The sequence below is a fragment of the Xiphias gladius genome, chromosome 16 (assembly GCF_016859285.1).
Source record: "Xiphias gladius isolate SHS-SW01 ecotype Sanya breed wild chromosome 16, ASM1685928v1, whole genome shotgun sequence".
NCBI lineage: Eukaryota > Metazoa > Chordata > Actinopteri > Istiophoriformes > Xiphiidae > Xiphias > Xiphias gladius.
In genome coordinates, this window is record NC_053415.1 from 5,449,167 (window position 1) to 5,470,748 (window position 21,582).

Here is a 21,582-nt window from a genome sequence, read left to right on the forward strand (position 1 = left end):
ACAGTTTCCCAGCTACTGAACTACTCAATGGTGCAGTTGTCAGTATTTTGTATAACTCAGATCATACTGGATTTTATAGGCTGATATTGTTATTTGGGAGTTCAAAAACACCTAAATAAATAAATAAATATTTTTTTTTCCTTTTCTTTCCTTTAACAGTAAAAAATGGAAGTGACCTTCCAGTAAAATAGGCTGTTCCTGCTCTCATTGCTAATGCTGAATGGATAATTGGGTCACCAAGCCATCTCAGAGGTATTTTGAGACAGCACGTTTTGATTTGACACTGTAAATGAAAAAAATGTGGTTGAAGATAAGGCTCCCAAGGATAAGTTTGCAGCCTTTTAAAAAAGCAACTGCCTCAAAGTAACATTAGATTGTAACTCAAGTGAGGCAATGTCATTACAAACGAATGCAGCAGTGTCAATTTTACTGCGTAGTTTAGAATTAGACTGCAAGGGCTGAGTTTGAATTAATTAAAAAACAAACAAATCAAATTAGTTAGTTTGAATTCATTTAAACTTGTTATTTTTGTGAAAAAGTTACAGCCCTACTCAAAAAGTCTTTTTTATATGTTCATAAAAGAGTCTAGATATGAATAGTTTTGATAATGTGTTCTGCTCTGGGAATATAAATGCTATAGGCTATGCTTATAAATAGTAAATCTGACCACTTGGAACATGACCCTGCACCAGAGGTTCCCTGACTCCTACTGTTAACCAAAGGGCTGTAAGAATACAGGTCATTGGAAATCAGATCCAGAAGGCACAACTGTGCTATTTCCCATGCTGGGAATTTTCTTCTCGTATGTCTATATAGCAAGCAAAGATACTTATCAGTGTACCCATGTGAGCAGTTTTGTATTTGGCTTACTGATAACAGAATCATTCAAACATTGCTGTGCGACAGTAAAGTATTTATTTTTGTCTGCTCACTAGATTCCTTGAAGCATCAGACAGCATACTGTCACTGGATATTGCCTTAGCTTTTATTAAAAAAGAACATTTTGCCTAGTATTTGTACTGAAGAAAAGATTACTCCTCATGTCTGTAGTTTAATCACTTGAGTGCACTGCCACTATTACAGGACTATGGGCCATGTACATTAAAAATAGTCCCTTTGTTTGCCATATGCAGTAAATGTAGATGAATATGTCTTGGTGAGGAGTAAAACTGATATGAATATGAACAATAATAATAGTCAGTGCAAAAACAGCACACTGTTCACATATCGATTGTTGTGCTTCTGCATGCAGGGACTTTATCAGTTCTTGTGGCTTCTCCCCTCTCTAGTTAAGTCATTATCCTGCTACAGAAAGAGGTAGTTATGATGTTGTAGGCCCTCACCAGCCTAATGGACATCCGAATGCCCTTGAGTGGAACTTGGAGTATGAGGCGCCAAACATCCTGTTGGGGCAAAAGGATGTTTACAGCACAGCACAACAACTCTGCACGGACAGTGGGAGTTGATAAGTGCAGGCTGAGCTCTGGCACTGGGTGAGAAGACAACAGCTGTTATGAATAGGCTGTTTTTCTACGTATCTTTCTGGAAGCTGGCGGATGTAATAGGTGAAGTCAGCTCTTGTGCAAAGTGTACATGACTAACCACTTCTGTGGGACTCTCGGAGGTACTACAGATAATAGTGGACCACCCACAGTGTGCACTGGTCTGTGGTTGGTTTAAGTTGACCCAAAAAGATCAATCAAGTGTTGTGCATCTGTGTAGGTTGCTCTCTCAGGTTTGAGCTGCGATTAGCAAGAAAATATTTAATAAGTATAAGATCTATTGGTTACTGTATTTTCAGGATTTTTGGTTTTGTGGACCATTCATTTATCTGTTCATTCATCCGTTTATTCTGTTTTGTAATACACTAATGTAATGGTAGGAGAAACAAATTACAGGTGTCATATTGGTGTGATCTGTGACTGCTTTAGCTTCTACAAAATCAATGACTATTCATGTGATATACAAGGAGAGATACACAAATAGGTCTTTGACTTCAGACTACTGTAGAAAATAACTGTCAGTCATAGAAGAAGATCTCCTTCCCAAAGATTTTCAAAACGATCCGCAGCCACAGAGGAAAGGGCAGCAGGGCAGGGAGTTACTCACTCTCAGGATTTCAGCATTACTTTGTGGAAGTTAAGTCGCTGAAAAGCTATTCTCTTGTACATACTGTATCTTTTTCTCTAAATGTTCAGTGCCAGTGATTTTAATGATGCATTCATAATGAACATATACAAATAGTTCATTAGTAACTTATCAAACCCAGATTTTTCTTTTCTCTGGAGTTGGAGACTTTGTTGATTTGTTGGATGGCCAGAAATGTGAATCCAATGGTATGACAGTGTTGAAATAGGAAGTCCATTTGATTATGCATTAGCAACACATTACTATAAAAGGCAGTGTCAGGACTGTAAGTCTGTGAGCTGGTTTTAGAATTCTGTTTCCCCATAGAGTCTGTCTGAATTAATGCAGCTTTAAGGGAAGGGAATAAACAATGTGGACTAAGTATGGTCCACGTTTTAGGCTGGGACTTCCCAGTGCTGCCTGCATTGGACCTAAATATTGCCAGGGAACATGAATTACTATTATAAATTAGTTGCATACTGTATAAGAGAAGGAGACAGGGTTGGATTGGGACACACAGAATTAAAACCTTTTACTCTGTGTAATATCCACTGCCATTTGGTTTGAATAAGGAATTTCTATTTGAAACACTGTTTCTAAAAGAACTGAAGAAAGACTAAGGTATTTAGAACAACCATTCTTCATTCTTTCATGGCACTCATTACCCAAGGCTTTATCATTTAAAACAACGCTGCGTGGAGTTGACCATGCTCTTCTATATTGGCTGTGCAATACCAACCATAATCACTGCACCATGGGTTACGCTGTTTGCTAATTGTCAGCAACGTTAACTGCTCAAAATGTTGTATTGTTTTTCCATAATAAAAATATTTATGACAGAAATGAACAAAATGCCATAGTGGAAGTTCCCACTGTGACATGGATTCCATTTAGATGGGAGGGGGCAGGGTCTTTTCACGACTACCACCTTTAGGATTTGTTAAATTGTACTGTATGACAACTAGAAAAGGGGCAAAAGCCGAAAAAAATGGGATGAGAAACAAATCATAACTACTGTAGCTATAGTCAACATTTGAGCAGCTATTGGGAAAGCATTCTGCAACATCTGTTCTCTGTTGACATCTGACAAGATATATCCTCTGTATCGGTCTGCTAATGTATGAAACGCAGCTCTTGCCAAGAAACAGCTGGGGATCTTGGCAAAGTAGAGCGCTGTGTGTATATCTTTTTGTGTGTACATGTGCATTGTTGTGTGTTTGCATTCAAGTATGTGTGACAGAGCAGCTGATCTTTTCCTGGCTGTTTCTAATTTGCACATCACCTTAATGTTTTACAGTCCCACTTTCAGTAAGCCCCTCCTCCTCGCTTCCTCTCCCCAATGTAATGCTGCTTTAACTCAGAACAGACTTGTGGAGCCACTGGGCCAGTCCCTCTGGTGACTGCTGCAGGGGAGACATGTGGGAATCAAAAGGGTCAGATCCCTCAGCGATGACAGTTAGCCCCCTGCTTTGCCTCCTCATTTACTGGGATGCTCATTAATTTTTAAGCTTAGAGCAAAGTTGAAGCTGCTTAAAGCTGCATTACTTCAAATCAGATTATTCAAATATCTGTTTAAAAAGGGTGCACATCAAGAAATCAAGACAGTAGAAAGAACATTACCACAATATCATAATAGCTTACAATTTGACATTTTCAGTATTAAGAAAAAAGCAACTTGCTGGAAACCAGTTTTTAGTGACAGGGGAGAAATGACAAGCAGTGGCAATTACAACACAACAGAGACTACACTAAGGTAACTCCTGCAGGTAGTGAGAAATGACTTGTCTGTGTCATCGACCATCAACGGACAGCATGGGTTATGATAGCATGTAGGAAATTGCTAGATGTAACAAGCCAGTTCGGCACTCTGAGCTGAGGGGGAGGTTTCTTTCTTGAGATATTCAACATTTTCAACCCATAACCTTTTACACTTTAGACTCATGTAGTTTATGAAACCACAAAAAGATTTTGTGGTTTCATTTTTGATTATTGATTGAATAGGACGTTGGTTGAGCCGCAGCCTAATCAGGAGGTCCTCTGCATTTTCTCCTCATATTTCTCTTCGCTTTTTTTTTGTTGAGCTGTCACAAGCTGTTAAAAAAAAAACCCTCTTTCTTGCAAAACAGCAATGAACAGTAGCCACCTGTAGCAGGAAAAAAAATGATCTTGTGATGTGTAAGGATAAAAAAACAAACATAATGATGAGCCTCAAAACCTTAAAACACTACAACTGCTTACTATTCATACTTGTCAATTTGTCAATAATCAGTGACAGAAAATAAATGTGTGTGTGCTTAAAGTTAAAGGCCCTGCATCTTGGAAATCCTTGCCTCATGAATGTATCTTTCTATTTCCCTGATGCAGTGTTGGTTTGGCTGTTCCATTTAATTAGACTTCAGATGTTGCAAATACAAGTGATGACCTAGTTCCTTTGGGGTATGAAAGACGTTATTAAATTCCGCTTCTGAATGAGATGTAATCCACTCCTGCATGCCATGTACTTACATGTTTGTCATCCTGGGTTCTGGTTCTCTCTCTGTCTCTCCCATCCCTCCTGTCTCTTTGTATTCCTCGGCTACTAGAGGAAGAAAAAATGCTTGTTGCAGTTCACGCTGAAAGCAGTGCTGCCACGTGAACCCAGCCTAGTGATTTGTATCAGGTATTCTAACAACACTAACACCCTGTTCTGGTTGCCTTGGGTGCCTATATGGGCATCAAACACAAACCAAAAGGAAAAAATGCTTGACTATTAGTGGAACACAGAACCTCCAAAGTCTAAACTAGATGAACTGGAGGAGTTGCAGACCTGTAGGTAGCAGGTTCTACTGCTATCTAAAGCTACCCAAACATTAGTACACCCACCGTTTTGTAAAGCAGATCTGCACAACCTGAGGGATAAGTTTCCATTTGAATTTTGTCTCATCTGCTATGCAGCAGCCATGACTTGAAATCCCAGACACCTGCGGCTTTGCTTCGCCAGCAACTCTCTGGGATTCTGCTTTGATGAGACACCATCATTACCTTTAAAAATTAGATATGTAAATGTGTAACACACCCACTAACTGATTTAAAACTGCTGTAACCTTTGAGAATTTATGGAAGAGTGCAAAGGAGATATTGCTCACAAAAAAAACAACAGCAGCAGTGTTAGCATGGGTTTTTACAGTGCTAGCTGTGCTTACATGACTATTGTCAGGGAACCGGAATTTCTTAGATCCTTGGGCTTCTGTTGGGCTGATTCCAACTATGTATTTTGTCAGCTGTGTTGTTCTTTGATCACCAAGCCTAAATACTAGCATTATGTGTACATTTAACTCCAAATTAACCTCATATGTACAATCAATGTTAGAATGCCTAGGCTGCCTATCAGATTGGATCAGATGAAGGTGGATCCATGTGCTCACTAACAATTGTTTACTTTCTGATCCAGTTGCTGCTTGATGTTCCCATAAAGGTGTTTGACTTTTATAATGAGAATCTAAACTGATGACAACACAGTGTGGAGCGCAAAAAAAAAAGAAAAAAGAACTGTCTGAAAATAGCTGGCAAATGGAAAGATGTTTAAGTTCAGGGTCAGACCTCTGCAGAAGGTTACCTCACTCTTACATAGTTCACTCATTGTTCAGTACCAATCACTACCCAACAAGGACTTGGTTGCCCACATCTCTATCTGCTATATCTAAATTTGTCCATTTTCTCCATTTCTTTCACGTTCCCATTAAACTTGCAATTTTAATTTTTGCTTGTGCAGGCTATGTCCTATTGTGGTACATTCACGGGTTGTTTTGGCGGTTGCTCAGTGACGTTACTCTTACATTAGTCTACCTGGTATTCAGTGTGTTATCCACTGCATGTTCAGTGTCAGTCATTCAGTATGCTCTTCTTTCTTGCTGTCAACAGTGAGGTGGAACCAGAAAATCACACACGCTGAAGGTCACTATAATTGAATATGCTACTATTACTACATTTTAAAATTTGTTAATCTGGTGAATACAAGTGTTAGACGAAGGCGAAACTTTCTGAGTCCTTTTAATTCAGACGTTTTTTTTATTGTACACAACTGTCAATTAGATGATCATAAAATCAGTGTATGTGGCTGTAAAGTCATTATTTGTGGGCCATTTAGTCTAAGTTTCAATAAACTTACAGTTTCTCCCCAGTTTAATTGACTGCGATGGCAAATAAAGAAGAAACATTTCAGTAGATTAAAGCCACTGATGAAACACTTAGCAACAGTGGGAGAGATAAAAAGCGCTGTTAGGTTCTCTTTATCAAATCATTTTATTTCACTTTAATGATGTGGCTTATCTGTCTGCTCTCCATTCCAGCTCTGCAGCTGCTAAATCACCCACCAACTCTGACATGGCCAAGAAGAAGATGGACAGCATTGGGCAGAGTTGGATGGTGGCACTCATACTGCTCTGTCACCTAACAAAAGTAGGACCGCCTGCAGGCACTCAAGCACACAAGCAAATACTGAAAACACACACACACCAAATATTCTTCACTGAATAAGTTTATGTGTGGAGAAATCAAACACAGGAAAAGCTCCATGTAATATGTCAGAAAACACAGCTGGTAGTAGTCAGATTTTCTTTTCGTTCTTTTTTTTTTCTCTTTTTTTTCGAATTGCCTTTGGATTAATGATTCAGTGAAAATGATTCTGTAGTGATAGAGCACACAGTTTATCTTGCTGTATAAATGTGCAGTATCTAAATTTTACAAATACTGTAGTTTACTATTCAGCTATGACTTTGTTCGACCTATTTAAATTTTTTCACTGTATGTCAGTCTATGTGGGAGATTGAATAAAGGATTAAAAATCAGCTTCAGGTTGGTATCTGCTGTGTAATAAAAAGCTGGACACATCTGGTTGGCAATGTCTGCATGGATGTCATATTTTCCATTGAGCAGAAAAGGATTTAATGGAAGCGTGTGTATGTTAGACTCCCTCTCCAGGCATTCTAAGTAGGATGTGATGAATGTCTTAATAAATACCCAGGTGTCAAAATGTGCAGCCAAAATTGGATTCAGACACAAGTTTGCATGTAAATAGTGTAAAAGCTGCTGTTTTTTTGTCTGTTCTCACCTGTTACAAGTAAAAGTTACAAGCAAGATATTGAACACTAAAAGTAAAGCAAAAACGAGGCAGTTTTGCGTATGAATCTGCAGCAAAGCTTCTGTACTGACAAAGGTCATTAGGAATTATAATTTTAACGTGTGTGTTTGTTGTTTTGGTAACTCCAGTTTAACTTGGAACAACTCCACAATTACAGCTCCTCAACCTTTTTCAAACATAAGCGTCAAACATGCTGTAAGGTGTTCTTTAGCTAAAGCAGACACATTATAAAGCATAGGCTCAAAAATAATAACACACACACACACACACACACACACACACACACATTTCTGTAATAAAATACTCATGTCCAATAAATCTTCTGTGTGACATTTCCAGGACCTCTGGCTGAAACGATTTATTCGCCTTTTATTTCTTTCCTTGCAGTTTTTTGTGAAGGCAAGCCTGGAGGTCAATGAAACCCAGCACCAGCATCCAACCAATGTCTACCATGACATGGGATTGACCAGGAACAAGATAGTAACTGCGCAGTTTGAGTGCTATCAAAAGATAATGAAGGATAATACCTACAGCAGTCAAGGTAGCTGTGATGTTTCATGTTTCTGAACTTTAAAGCTGTCTAGATTGAACGGCAGTAAGAAAATACTGGAGAACACTACTTGCAGAAGTCTATGCTGCTAATATTGGGTTTAGTGTATTCAGTGGTCAGTTCATAAAGTTTTCGCAGTCCAAATTGCAAAGAGCACATTTTCAGTCTTATTTGGAAAGCTTTGCAAGAACAAAAGGGAAAGGATTTAGTAACTGAACTTCGTTGCACTGAAAGACTGAGCACTGTCTCATCTCTTTGCATGCACCTTATTGTAATGTTTTTGTTTTTTCAAAAATAGCAACTGAATAAGTAGTTTGATCCGTGTAATGCATGATTTCTAAATATCGAAAAAATCTAAACATTTATGCTGTTAATTTTATTAGTTATTTGAAAATACTCACTAATATTGTGTCATTGCTTGGTAGCCCCTAACCCTCTCTATGGTTTTAGAGCCCATGTGTAATCGCACTTGGGATGGCTGGCTGTGTTGGGACGACACTAAGGCAGGAGTTATGTCAGAGCAGCACTGCCCAGACTACTTCCAGGATTTTGATCCGTCAGGTGAGATCTGTGGCTAAAACATGCCAAACATGCTAGGCCCATCTGTAAGTTTGGCAAAGTCGAGCAGCAGAGACTGAGCTATCCTGACTTTTTTACTCCCTAATATGAGTCAAATCTTCACCTTTAGTTTGTAATGCAGGATTTTACTTGTAAATTTGCAGCTTGTCAAGCCCATAAAGAGATAACCCTGATGGCATCAACAGTGCTAAAGCTCCTCAAACCACAGAAGACATTATACAACTGCTTTTACAGGCTGAGCAGTGCTCCCGTGACTAAAACAACTGATCTTCATGTGTAAAAATGGTGGAGGGCCCCTTTATCTCTGAGTGTTTCCCTTTTTTGTTTGAGTTATTCAGCCGGAAGAAGAACAATGACATGGGGGAACCCAGAAGTGGAATTGTTTTTAGAGGCTGAACATGTAAACCAACAGCCACAAATGACCATGAAACATAAGGCCTCATGACTATGAGTGGATAGAGACGTGGGTGTTTCTACTATATATACTATATGTGTAAATATTGCTTCACGTGTATTAAACTGACAAGGGGCGATGCTCTGTCTGTTTATGATGCAAGCTTTTATGCAAATGTATTAGTAGTGTTTACATCATAAATGCATCAATTCGTTTATTACAGTAAATGGATTTTAATTGCTGGAAGATTCCAAGCCCAAACGTAAGCACAGCACATTCTTCACCAGTATATGAAGAATTAGATTCAATCCCTCTAAGCATGGCTTTCAGTACTTTCATGTGTATTAATGTGTTTTGGGGTTTGTTTGTTTGTTTTTTTCATGGAGTTTCAGAATGTGATTTTACCTTTTCTGGGCCTAAACTCTTTTTTTAAACGGTTGTGTGTCAGTGGGCATCTTCCCGGCTTCATTTTCAAGTATCACTCTGCCTTTTGATATTTTAACCTTTACCACTATATTTTCCACCCACTTTGCTGCTAATAATAAATTCCAAGATTCAGCCTGAAGGACTGAAATATTCTTAGAAAACATGGTTCAGAGTCAATGTAGAATGTCAAAACCAGCAGTGTATTTGGAAGGTGTTCTGTCTCTTATCTACTGTATGCATCATTCTACCTGCAGAGATGGTTACAAAGATTTGCACTGACAGTGGTCATTGGTTCCTGCATCCTGAGAGCAACCGCACATGGACCAATTACACCCGCTGCAATGAACACACCAATGAAGGCAGAGTGGTTGGTCACTTTATAATATGGCATTAAAAGTACATGTCACTGTAATTAATACAAACATGAGTGATGGTTAGCACTGATAGTAGATAGTAAAAGGTCAGTAATGTGCAAATTACATGCATCATTTGGAATGTGGAAGTAGACATTTATTTCTTATATATATATATATATATATATATATATATATATATATATATATATATATATAGACACACACACAAAACAAAAAAGCACAACTGAATACAAATGTCATGCTCATGTTGGCTGAAATGTACTGACATTATTCTGTGGTGAGGCTAAAAATGTGCAGTTTGTCCTGAGGGTGCCACTAGAAAGAAAAATATGGCTTCATTAAAGTAATGAAACCAAATCAAAATAGTTTATCCTCTGGGGATGCCTCTGGGTACGCTGAAAAGGTAATGGCAATCTACTTATCATAACATATGTAATGTGTTGATGGAAATTTTGGCCTAAGGTGGCGCTAGCAGAAAGGTCAGGGGGTTAAAAAATTAGAATTCATCATCTGGAAATTAGAGTTATCTGCAGCAAATGTCAATCTGGCCATTGAAGTATATACTGTACCTCTGCATGGAGCAAAGGGTAGTGCTGTGGGAAAAGTTGGTCAGTTGGATGGTGCTGCTAACTACCTAACACTCAATGAACTTAAAATAGACTTTAATATGATTTGACTGTCATCCTTACATAAATTAGTGATCTACTGTAGGAGGAAAGGATATGAGTTCTCCTCAAGAGTGTAATCGTGCAAACATGTAACTGTATAGAAACATCCTGACACTAAATCATAATACATTGTGTCATAACATTAGTAGTCATTAGGAGAGGTGATCCAGATAATCTAATTTCTGCTTCTTGTTTCCTTCCAGACTGCAATGAATCTTTTATATTTAGCCCTCATAGGACATGGGCTGTCACTGACCTCCCTCTTCATCTCCCTTGGAATATTCTTCCATTTCAAGTGAGCAAACATACTTCATCTTAACATGCTTTATAGACCGATGATTCTTATCCCTCGCATAAATCACTAGCATGGTGGTGTAATTTCATCTATCTCTTCTTGCAGGAGTTTGAGTTGCCAAAGGATCACCCTTCACAAAAACCTCTTCTTTTCTTTTGTTCTGAACTCTGTCATCACCATCATTTGGTTGACAGCAGTGGCAAACAACCAGGAGCTGGTGCAGAGGAATCCAGTGAGTTTATGTATTTATTTATATTTTTTATTATCAATTTTAATTCATTTTAGAATCAAATCATATATTTCTCTACAAGTTCAACGTGAACTATTTCTTTTGTCATCCTATTTTCCATATTTAAACATAAATCAGGTGAAACGCTGCTCCAGTGACTGCTCTCTTGGTGATGGGGACTTTGATTAAATTCTAGAGTGCTATAACAGCTATTATTTTATTAATTTCACATAACTGTGAACTGCACAGAACAATCATACAATCAGAGAAAAAGATTGTCACAGTCACTATCTACATTCATTATGTACATATGTTTCTTCCTCAGACGAGCTGTAAAGTGTCCCAGTTCATTCATCTGTACCTGTTTGGCTGCAATTACTTCTGGATGCTGTGTGAGGGAATATACCTACACACTCTCATCGTGGTGGCCGTGTTTGCTGAGAAGCAGCACCTCATGTGGTACTATCTTCTGGGCTGGGGTATGTAAGAGATAATGCCCAACTAGTAATATACAGTATTCCACGATTGTAATAAATAGCAATTATCTGAAAGTAATTTGACAGCAACTCAGCTCTTCAAACACTAAAATAATGAAGCACAATAACAGCTATGTAAGGTTTTCAGACTGCAAGATCTTATGTCTTAAATAATTTCAATTTTCTTTAATTTTTTTGCAGGCTTTCCTCTCATTCCGGCCTCCATACATGCTGTTGCTCGAAGTTACTACTACAATGACAAGTAAGCACCCGATCACATTCTCTATTAGAGTTAATACTACAACTTGTACCAAATCTATAAAATCTATTAAAGAAAAAACAATTATATATTTTGAAGGTAGAATATGTAAATAGGCTCACATCAAAAAGTGACATTCGCGCGTCCTTTCAAAACGAGTGGCTGAAAGCTTGGTGACTTAGTGACTGCTTGCATAGCTAGTTGGTGAAGGGGTGAGCTAACCGCTAACTCATAAGCTCGGCAATAAAGCTCCCTGAGCTTCTTTCTATTTCCTCTCTTCTGTTCTGTTTACTTCCCTCTGGTATTTTGGTCACCATTGCACACCATTTTGTTCAATAAAAAAGTTACTGAAAAGGGAAAATAAAACTTTCAGCCAAAGAGCTTACTCACAGCCAGTTCGCAAAGTCGTTAGCTTGTTAGCTTAGCTCGTTTGCTAACGGGACAATAAATTCAGTTTATTCACAGTTTACTTAGAATGCGTATTTGTACCATCAACTCCTATCATAACTTTCCATAAAGGACTGCCCTTTTGGTGAAACAGTTTTTACTCCCACAGAGGAGGTTAAATAAAACTGGGTGGTGCGACACAGCTAATAAGGAACCGTAAACAGCTTTCTCTACTTTGGACTCTCTGGCTTTCCATCCTAGGTCAGCACTGTCAAAATGTTGCATAAAGTTGAACTTTATAGGAAACATTTGCTCAGATTAATTTTGCTTCCTCAAGCGGATCCTCTGATTGTGGTGATTGCATTTGAACAAACAGGTTTTGCCGTTTTAAATCCTGGTGTCGCCAGGCCTTAACGCTAATATCTAACAAGAACAACTGAAATCCTGCCTAAAATGTGTTTACAAAGTACGATGCAGTTAATTAGGCCAATATAGGATTTATATATTCTGTTGGTAAAGATAGTAAAATGATCTGCTGTAACCTATCTGATAGCTTTTCTCATGATTTCTCCTAAGCTGTTCGTGCAGATTCATTTATCAGAACACCCATTGAGCTATCATGTGATGCACTGACACTGTTGTGTAAACTTTTCTCTTTTGTCCTCCCCTCAACTGTAGCTGTTGGATAAGCTCCAAAACATCGCTACTCTACATCATCCATGGTCCCATCTGTGCTGCTCTTTTGGTAAGAGGGTTGAGTCTCTTTCCTGACACCAATCAATTACAGCAAAGTAAATCACAATAATATTGATTTAGTAAAATAAACCAACTAATTTGTTCCATATTTCACTCGGTGCACTGTTTTTATTGTGCAATGAGCAGCAATAAGCTGCTTTTGTCTTCTTCTGAGTGGACACTGTGGGGGGCCTGTGAGCAGGACACAGTTTCATAGCATGCATAATTGTGTTTATCTTGTGAAATCAATGCATCTGCCCCTCTGAGAATCTGCCCACTGGTCCCCAGGCCCATGTTGTATTCCAGGAATTCACCCAATCAACACAGCCAGACATGCTTCACAGAAATCTGGTCCCTTAAGAGTCTCTTAAGACTCAATGTTCCGCCTCAAACAACCTTTACAACAGTTTGTTCAGGTTTCAAGTACAAAGAGCTTGGTGTAGTTCTGCTCATCATGGATTTTTTTGTTTAAACCTTAATTGTACAGTTTAGGATCTGAATTATGTAGCAATTAACTGTTATGGTTTCATTTTAAAATAGTAAGAGTAAAAGTTATGGTGTGTCAGGTGTACCAAAATCGTCACAGCAAATATTTAGGACATAGACTATGTGGCTGAAACATGTATAGTTTTTTAGTGGGACTGCCATAAATACCAATCCTCTACCATCCTGTTCTTCATACTGTAGCTTTACACCTTTGGCTTTTACTGTCTATCTGAGGTATATTTCTGTGGTAAGGTAAAATTCATTGGAATATATTTTTAAGGTATTAAGAAGGTGAATTTACAACCTATCCTAAGTAAGTCTTAAACCAGCTGACATATTGATATCCTCTCTGCTGCTCCCAAGGTCAATTTGTTCTTTCTGTTGAACATCGTGCGGGTGCTCATCACCAAACTGAAGGTGACCCATCAAGCGGAGTCGAGTCTCTACATGAAAGCAGTGAGAGCCACCCTTATCCTGGTGCCTCTTCTGGGAATTCAGTATGTGCTACTTCCCTACAAGCCAGAAGGACGGGTCTCCTCTGAAATATATGACTACATCATGCACATACTAATGCATTACCAGGTGAGATGATAGTCAGCGGTGAATGTGAAGGTTTGAGTTATGTGGTGTTTTGTTCAGTCAAAACCATGCCTAAACTACACGATTCCAGATGTGTTTTAGATGTGGCTGAGTGATTGAGCTTCTTAGAACCTTTCCATTAAAAAAGTACATAAACTGGGCATGCATTTAAACAGCATGACAAAATGTCATGCTGTTTAAATGCATGCTCAGTGTATATTTTTAGAATGGTATTCAAAGTTTACTGTCTGTTGCATGCACTGCAATGTTCCTGTGCACTGTCTGTGTTTGTGTCCTGTTATCCTTGTAACATTTATATCATATATTATGAAACCTGATAACATGTTAGTGTCTCTCTCTTCCAATATAGAGACATATACTAAATGAACTGTGGCCTGGACATAAACCTCCTTATTTTCTAGTGAAAGCCAAACATCAGCCCCTGACGAAACTTTGTTTATGTTGTAGCCCAGTGAAGAACAGCAGGAAGGAAGGCATGAATTAGCTCAGCTGAAATCAATGGATGTTGATGCGAGGTGTTATCTGTTCATCTTGGGCTGTCCCAGCATGGGCAGTCCAGGGAGAACATCTTGACCAACAGTCTGAATCAGTCTGCTCTCAAAATTAGTTCAGTTTGAGACCTTAAGCTATCATCTACAAACAACTGACTACTGATGCTACTGATGTTATCTTTCTTTTTCATGTGATTCTTTTTTTTTTTCATTCCAGGGTCTGCTGGTGGCCACCATTTTCTGCTTTTTCAACGGAGAAGTAAGATGGGGTTCTTACCCCAAAGCTGCATGCACACATACACACACTTATCATTTCCCCTTTGTGATCAGGGATACACTAGGCAACTTCCTCTGCATTACCATTAGAGCAGGATGGTGGAGTAGGCTTATGTCCAGACATGCACTGTCGCAGGGCCTTGCTGGAGATTAAAGACTATTTACTGTTGGCAAGCAGCCAACTGAGTACACTGATTTCTACCAATTATGCAGTCGATTGATCTGCATACAAAATAGCCTGTTTTTGCCTAAAGTTAGTTTCTTACAAGAGCCAATGAATAACTCCTCTTTAAGTTGGGAAGAACAGGAGTTAACAAATAATAAGGTCTGCATAAAACCTCTTATAACGATCCTGAGCTCATTATATGCCCAAAGAAACAGCGACATTGTTATGTACAGTATACGCAGGAACATATGGCAAATGAAATGTATGCTTTGATCAAAACCGCTGTCAAAAAGTGCATCAGAGAGAATTCACAGCAAAGGGAGGTAGACTGAAGACATGTAATCAAAACCACATGACAACATGAGTCCAAAAGCTTCAAATGTATTTAATGTTGAACATTTACAGTATATCCAGGTTGTTTTCAATCGGACACATTCTTTCTTTAAAAAAAAAACAGCGTGTCAGGAGGATTTGAGTAAAATAAAGTGAGAACAAACGAACTACCATTTTTAAAGGAATAGTTCTACATTTTGGGGAATATGCTTATTTCCTTTCTTTCAAGATTAGATCAATATCAATTTCCTGTCTGTGAGTTGTGTAATGAGCTGCAGTCATGATGTGGCCTCGCTTGGCATAAAGGCTGGAGTTTCCGAAGTTAAAGAATACACTCGTTAATTACCATCTCATCTGTTTATTTTGTACCAAAACTGACAATCTGTGGTTTCAGAGGGAGTTGTGCTTGATTTTCATGGAATATTTACTGACAGCTGTTTATCCATCTGCCCAGCCCTTCTGCAGAATCTCTGGCATGATGCTCTGTATGCATGGTATGATGGTACCAAACCTGGCAAGATTACAATGAAAGCACAACTTCAGGTCTTCAGGCCACTGTGCCCAGCTCTTGTTCAACAAGAAATAGCTACAGCATGTAAAGCCCCCACAAAAACAAAACTGTTGCCCCCTGCTTCCAGCTTTATGCTAGGTTAACCATGTCTTACCTCTAGCTCCATACTTAACACATACTGTAGACGTAGGAATGATATGGCATTCAGAGATTGAGATGACAACATATGCACAGTCTCATGTATGTGTGTTAATTACAGAACAGGAGACAGGGGGCTCTTAGCTTAGCTTATCTCAGTATTAAGACACTGGAAACTTGGGAGACAATTAGCCTGGCTCTGTCCAAAGTTTAAAATTTCACCTGGCGGTTGTTCACCAATGAGTTCTTGGGATCTTGTCTTCACAGTGAAGTTGACCGGCAACCAGCCAAGACACTTCACAGAAAAACTGGGTGGATGGAAAAACACTGTTAGAATAGTTAAACTACGCAAATCCCTCTAATACCACATTGTCATTTTTGACATTTCTGTTCGTGTAAAGTGTACAAAACAGGATATGGTGTGTGTTTCCCAAAATGCTGAACTTTTATTTTCAATACACAAATTGTAGTTTTATGTCAACTAATGAATCCTGTGCAGTCCCATTAAAATCTTAAATGTGGTTTCTCTGGTTAGGTCCAAGCAGTTCTGAGGAGGCACTGGAACCAGTATAATATCCAGTTTGGAAGCAGCATAGGAAACCACTCAGATGCCCTGCGCTCAGCCTCCTACACGGCTTCCTCCATCACAGAGGTGCAGGGCTGCTACAGCATTGACAGCCACACAGAACACATGAATGGCAAGGGCTGCCATGAGGCAGACGCTTCACTTTTCAAATCAGACAGCCCCTTTGCCTGACAGCGACACTCCTCTCAAACTCTATCCATCCCATCCCACAATTAAAAACTGCAGCATGTTTGGAGCTCCATGGCAACCAGGAAACTTGCCTCTTCCTAAAGATACAATGTCAGAAGAAGTGAGAGAGGAAAAGGTCTGTATACACAGGTTCTCACCCAACTGAAGGAAACTGTCACCTCTCTGTCACACCGACACAGGCCCTTTAACAGTACTGTAGGGTGAGCTCGATACAGCTATTCCAGCACCGTCTTTTGTCTAAAATTTTCAACTGAACTGCTTCACTTGGACTAAGATGCATTCTGATAATCACAATATTGTTGCAATCTCTCTGCCCAACAACATTGTTTTTAAATGGATGAATATTAACTGCTTGACTATCCTTTTTGGGTCATGTCATGCACATAATGCCTTTGGTTACACTGTAAATTGTTTTGACATGGTTAGTGCCAAACCTAGAAATCCTGCCTGCCTCATTTCTTTTATATTTTCAATACAGAATCAGAGCAGAGTCAGGACATCTAACAGGTGCATAATAATATATTACTGCTATATAATATCTTTCACATTTTAAACTTAATTTATCAGAACAAATTCTTGTTTATTAAATGAAAATAGAATAAATACCACACAGTATTTATTAAAGCTGAAGCTAGATAAAGTTGTGCTACATTTTCTCAAAATTTGTCAATTAAATACCAATATGACTTGTTGCCAGCTTCACTTAAACTTTAAAATCATTTCTTGTTTGTTTCAGTGTTTGTTTCTACGTGTACAGTTAATGCAGATGACGGTAGGAATCATACCATTAGCTCGCACGCTTCATCTTTGGGGATTTTCAGATGTCATCATGCTAATGTTTTGAGCGTGTTTACTTTAAGTGATCCTTACTGACACATGTATCCTTTAAACCACGTGGTAGGTTGTAACATGATATTATCACAGAGAAGCCATCATGAAATCACATGTACTCCAAAATATGCTCATTATACTTGAATGTAACGGTTTAGTTTAAAGACCTGGCTCTGTTGAACATAAATGCATCACATTTCCATTCACTGCTGTCTTTAGCCTTATTCTAGTCAAATTACTTGGATATAACTGAGATGTAAGCATGACTGGCAGTTCAGACCAAAAACAGCACTGTGTTAAAAAATGAAGGGGGCTAGATTAGTGAGGGCGTGCTGTTTCAGGTACTGGTGGGTAGATTAAATTTGATACGTAATATTTCCCTCTGTTCGGTTATGAACCAGTTCCTTCATAGTGCAACTGCACTTTTAGAAATGGGGGCGCAAGTCTAAAGTTCTCGTTCTTTGCATAGATGCTTTCTAAAATTTCAGTCAAAGCTAATAACAATCACCCCAATCAAGTGAGTATTTTAATCCCCTATTTGGCTAAGGCGGACTGCCGAAGGCTCCTATTAGCTTCAGCTGAGGAAAGAGTGTAGTTGTGCTAGAAAAGGATCCTTCAAGATCAATGTGGGGAGGACAAACCTTCCTCAAATTAATACATGAAACAAAACACTGTTTTCACATCATTTTTGTTTATTTGAGTTTGGGCTGGCATTCTTGTGTCATCTCGTTGTGCGCTCTTCCTCTGCAACGGTTTAATGGCACCTGACTAGAAAATTAGTGCAACCAGTTATCTCAACAAACGAACTTCTTATCTTTGCATAGTAGTATGGGACAGAAACACGCATTAATTTCCATTTTCTTTCGCTGATTTTCTGGAAATTTGTTTAAAATTTGCAACACATTCACATTTACTGACACTTGTAGTACCACGAGGAAACATTTGAAAGCTCTGGGAGGTTATCACAGTGACAATCGTTTTATCCTCTTGCTTCGATGATTGGGAGGTAAACAGAAGACAATGCTGCCTTGCAGTGGGGCATAAGTTGAGTCAGGTTTAGCCTATGTCTTTTTTTACCAGAGCCCTGTGTTTGGGCAACCCCCACGAAAACGCAATGACCTCATTTAAATGAATGAGAGAGCTACGTTTTTTCACATAGTGCTGATATCAGTCTGAACAAAGCCTTATTCAGAAGTACATGTGACGTGATTATCATGTCTCACAAAAAGCTGCGTGGAAAATACTGCACAAAAACAAAAAACAAAACATTCTTTTTAAAGCATTTAGCTACACCAGGCTGTATCCAGACCTGGTCAATAAACGATGCACTTTTTCACAGTTATGTTGTCATTTCACTCATTCAAATCCCCAAACCTTTATTGTTTTTTTTCTTCATTTTAGAACATCCTTAACACATTGTCCACAATGCCGGGAACACGAGTCACTATCAGCTGATGTAAATAATTTTGTAAATCTATCATTTCTGACAGGAGGACGAGTTGAACGTGTGACTGTGTGTATGTGCCTGTGTGCATGATTTATATATACAGTATTTATGAACACATCATACTCAAAAGCATTCGACCATGAAGCGACCATCTTATGTGACAGTGTGTGGGACATTGATAAAGAAGCTGTTTGTTCTGTGTTTTAAAAAAGGAGGGGTGGGAACTAACTGAGAGCTTTCGACAAGCTACTGTATTTGTCTGTCCATATTATTTGTCATCATCTTTGGTATATTCTGTCAACTTTCTATTTTGCCTGTATTTGAAAGTGAAGAAAGAGAAGTACCACTATCTTCTGTGTAAGTTATTCATGTCATATTATCACCAGTCAGACAAAAATATGTTTCATGAAACAAATAGTGTAAGTCTAATATGTGAAGACTCACATACAACCTTCCAAAGGGCATGTTTTCTTTGCTATTTCAATAGAGTATTGAAAACAAATATGTACATATTGTTTCGTAATTTTCCTTGTTTATTGTTTTTTTTTCTTTCTATTTTGTGTGTGTTTGAAATGGATAATCTGTTGGTGCCAATTTTTTTTTTTTTTTTTCAGATGCACAATCCAAAATTACTATTTTTGAACAAGGAGTGTTTGGATGAGTCACTCTTCACACTGCTGGCTTTTAATCTTTTTATGATAACTTTTGAACATCTCCATTTTCTCAACAGTCTTTAAATCAACTGTGAGAACTTTAAGCACTTGAGTCTAAACAGAACAGCAAAAGTGACATATTTCTACGAAAGGTATATATTATTTTCACCTATGAAAAAGCATTCTTGGCTGCCAGTGTTTGAGGTGAAGGGTTAGTTTCAGACAGAAATATAAGCAAGAGGTATTATGAAATCAAGCTGCGATATCACAAATACAGTCTGTACTTTTTTTATCACAGATCTGCGGGACAGTTTCTCACTTTAATCATAAACTGTACAGCCTACATTTATGGCTGTCAGTACTGCTTTGCAACAAGTGATTAATGTGCAATGACGGCATCTGAAGCCTTCAGACATCAAGTTATTTACTATGTAGTGATGCATCGTAATAATTTATGAATCTACACTAATTTCATCACAACGTGTGGAAAAGCCAGAGACTTTTGGCTAATGTAGTAAATCCTGTGTACCGTTTAAGTTGTGTTTTTGTACGTGTGGATTCCTTCATATGACTCTCCAAAGGGTTTGTGAAGACCCCAGTGACACTTTGGAATAATGTTGTAAAGTATGACAAAAGCATTGAGGACAATGTCTGTAGTTTTTCTTTATACTGTACTGTATTTAACTTTTTTAGTCTTGACACATTGACTCCACACTGCTGTTTGAATGTAACTTTGGGTTTTTTATTCTTTGGATGTGAAACACACACACACACACACACACACACACACACACACATATGTATATATATATATATATATATATATATATATATATGTGTGTGTGTGTGTGTATATGTGTGTGTGTGTGTGTGTATATATATATATATATATATTTCTCTTTTTTTGTTATTTCACTGAATCAGACAATGTTGCTATTTTGTGTGTATCTGCATACTAATACAGTATAGCACAGCACTGGCCCTCAACTATAGTTTTTTTTGTTGTTGTTTTTTTCACAAGCAGATCTATTTAGCAGATGTTAACATGCAAATAATTAATCCTTTCATGCTTGCCTCATCTACCAAATGAGTTTACTGTCAAAGTCAAGCCTGCCAAATCCTTAAGAACACAATGTAACTGATTTGTGGAGCTGATTTGACACCTCTGTGGCTCTGTGGTAAGCTGTCGTAATGAGAAACATCTGCTATGTTGGCAAAGAGTCCCCACAGTAACAGTCAAAAGGAACAAACAAGCTTTCTTTTTATGTTACTCAGCTCCCCAGTCCCTTTTGTTGTGAGTAGTCTTAATCCATTAAGTTTTCACTTAAGCTCATTTATTGTCCTATCTGACAAACCCATTTCCCCTTGACCTTAGTTAAAACAAATGCAATACGTTACTGGCAAAGTCATTGATAGATAATAATCCAATATTATTGTTTATTGTGTCTCTGTATATTTGGATAATGGCAAGTTGCAGTTTTTTACAGCTCACATAAATGAATAAATGAAAGTTAATCCAGACTATTATCCCGTCACAGCATGAGATAAATGTGTGAGAAAAGACAACATTTCTTAATGACTGTTTTGCTCCTTTATTGTTTTACTTGACTCTTGGGGTTAAGTTAACAGTCTCTCTTGTGGTTTATTAATAGCTATTATGAAAAATGTGATGATTATCAAAGGTTTCTCTACATCAGCCATCTGTAGCCTTGACACAGAATAACATCTTCATAGTTGTAAACTCCTTGAAGAGCCACATCTCACTGAATTTCCTATTGCTGTACATTTGTTTGGAATTTGGAAATGTCATACATGCAAAATAAAGGGTGTGGGGCTTAACATTTAAAATACATCAATAATACGGTTACTGTAATAAATATAGATGGTCTGAAATGATACATTAATCATGCAGTTTTCAAAGGAGCGTGTCCCCAATGGAATGTTTCTTAGTGTAATACTATTCATGAGATCATGAGATACATTGATGCAGAACTGCTAGATTATGCACCAGTACACTATCTTGACATTGTTCACATTAGTGGCAAACTCCATCCCAAAGCTTCAGAAACTCTGTCTAGGCATATGTACACATTCACAAAAAGATCCTGATGATCTCTTGTGATTGCCTTTTTTCCAGTATCTGCTTTAAAACAGAGGTCCACCAGTACATAGTAAGCAGAGCTCCTATTTAATGTTGAGTTGTCTCCCAACAAGAATGGGTTCATACTGCCATTTCACAAGCTGCTCCCAGGCA

At 38.2% G+C, this 21,582-nt stretch overlaps 1 protein-coding gene across 1 annotated transcript in view; it reads left to right on the top strand.

Annotated features, from left to right (window-relative positions):
• The window catches only part of calcrla (calcitonin receptor-like a), a 32,592-nt gene extending 12,477 nt beyond the window's left edge, over nucleotides 1-20,115 (top strand). Inside the window, exons 2-13 of the mRNA XM_040149347.1 lie at nucleotides 6,456-6,564; nucleotides 7,634-7,787; nucleotides 8,247-8,357; nucleotides 9,450-9,562; nucleotides 10,444-10,535; nucleotides 10,641-10,767; nucleotides 11,090-11,243; nucleotides 11,442-11,502; nucleotides 12,565-12,631; nucleotides 13,471-13,689; nucleotides 14,416-14,457; nucleotides 16,158-20,115. Coding sequence (XP_040005281.1) covers nucleotides 6,490-6,564; nucleotides 7,634-7,787; nucleotides 8,247-8,357; nucleotides 9,450-9,562; nucleotides 10,444-10,535; nucleotides 10,641-10,767; nucleotides 11,090-11,243; nucleotides 11,442-11,502; nucleotides 12,565-12,631; nucleotides 13,471-13,689; nucleotides 14,416-14,457; nucleotides 16,158-16,379 — 1,437 coding nt within the window. The 5' untranslated portion in view covers nucleotides 6,456-6,489 and the 3' untranslated portion in view covers nucleotides 16,380-20,115. The remainder of the gene's footprint in view (nucleotides 1-6,455; nucleotides 6,565-7,633; nucleotides 7,788-8,246; nucleotides 8,358-9,449; nucleotides 9,563-10,443; nucleotides 10,536-10,640; nucleotides 10,768-11,089; nucleotides 11,244-11,441; nucleotides 11,503-12,564; nucleotides 12,632-13,470; nucleotides 13,690-14,415; nucleotides 14,458-16,157) is intronic.
• Nucleotides 20,116-21,582: the final 1,467 nt, after the last annotated feature.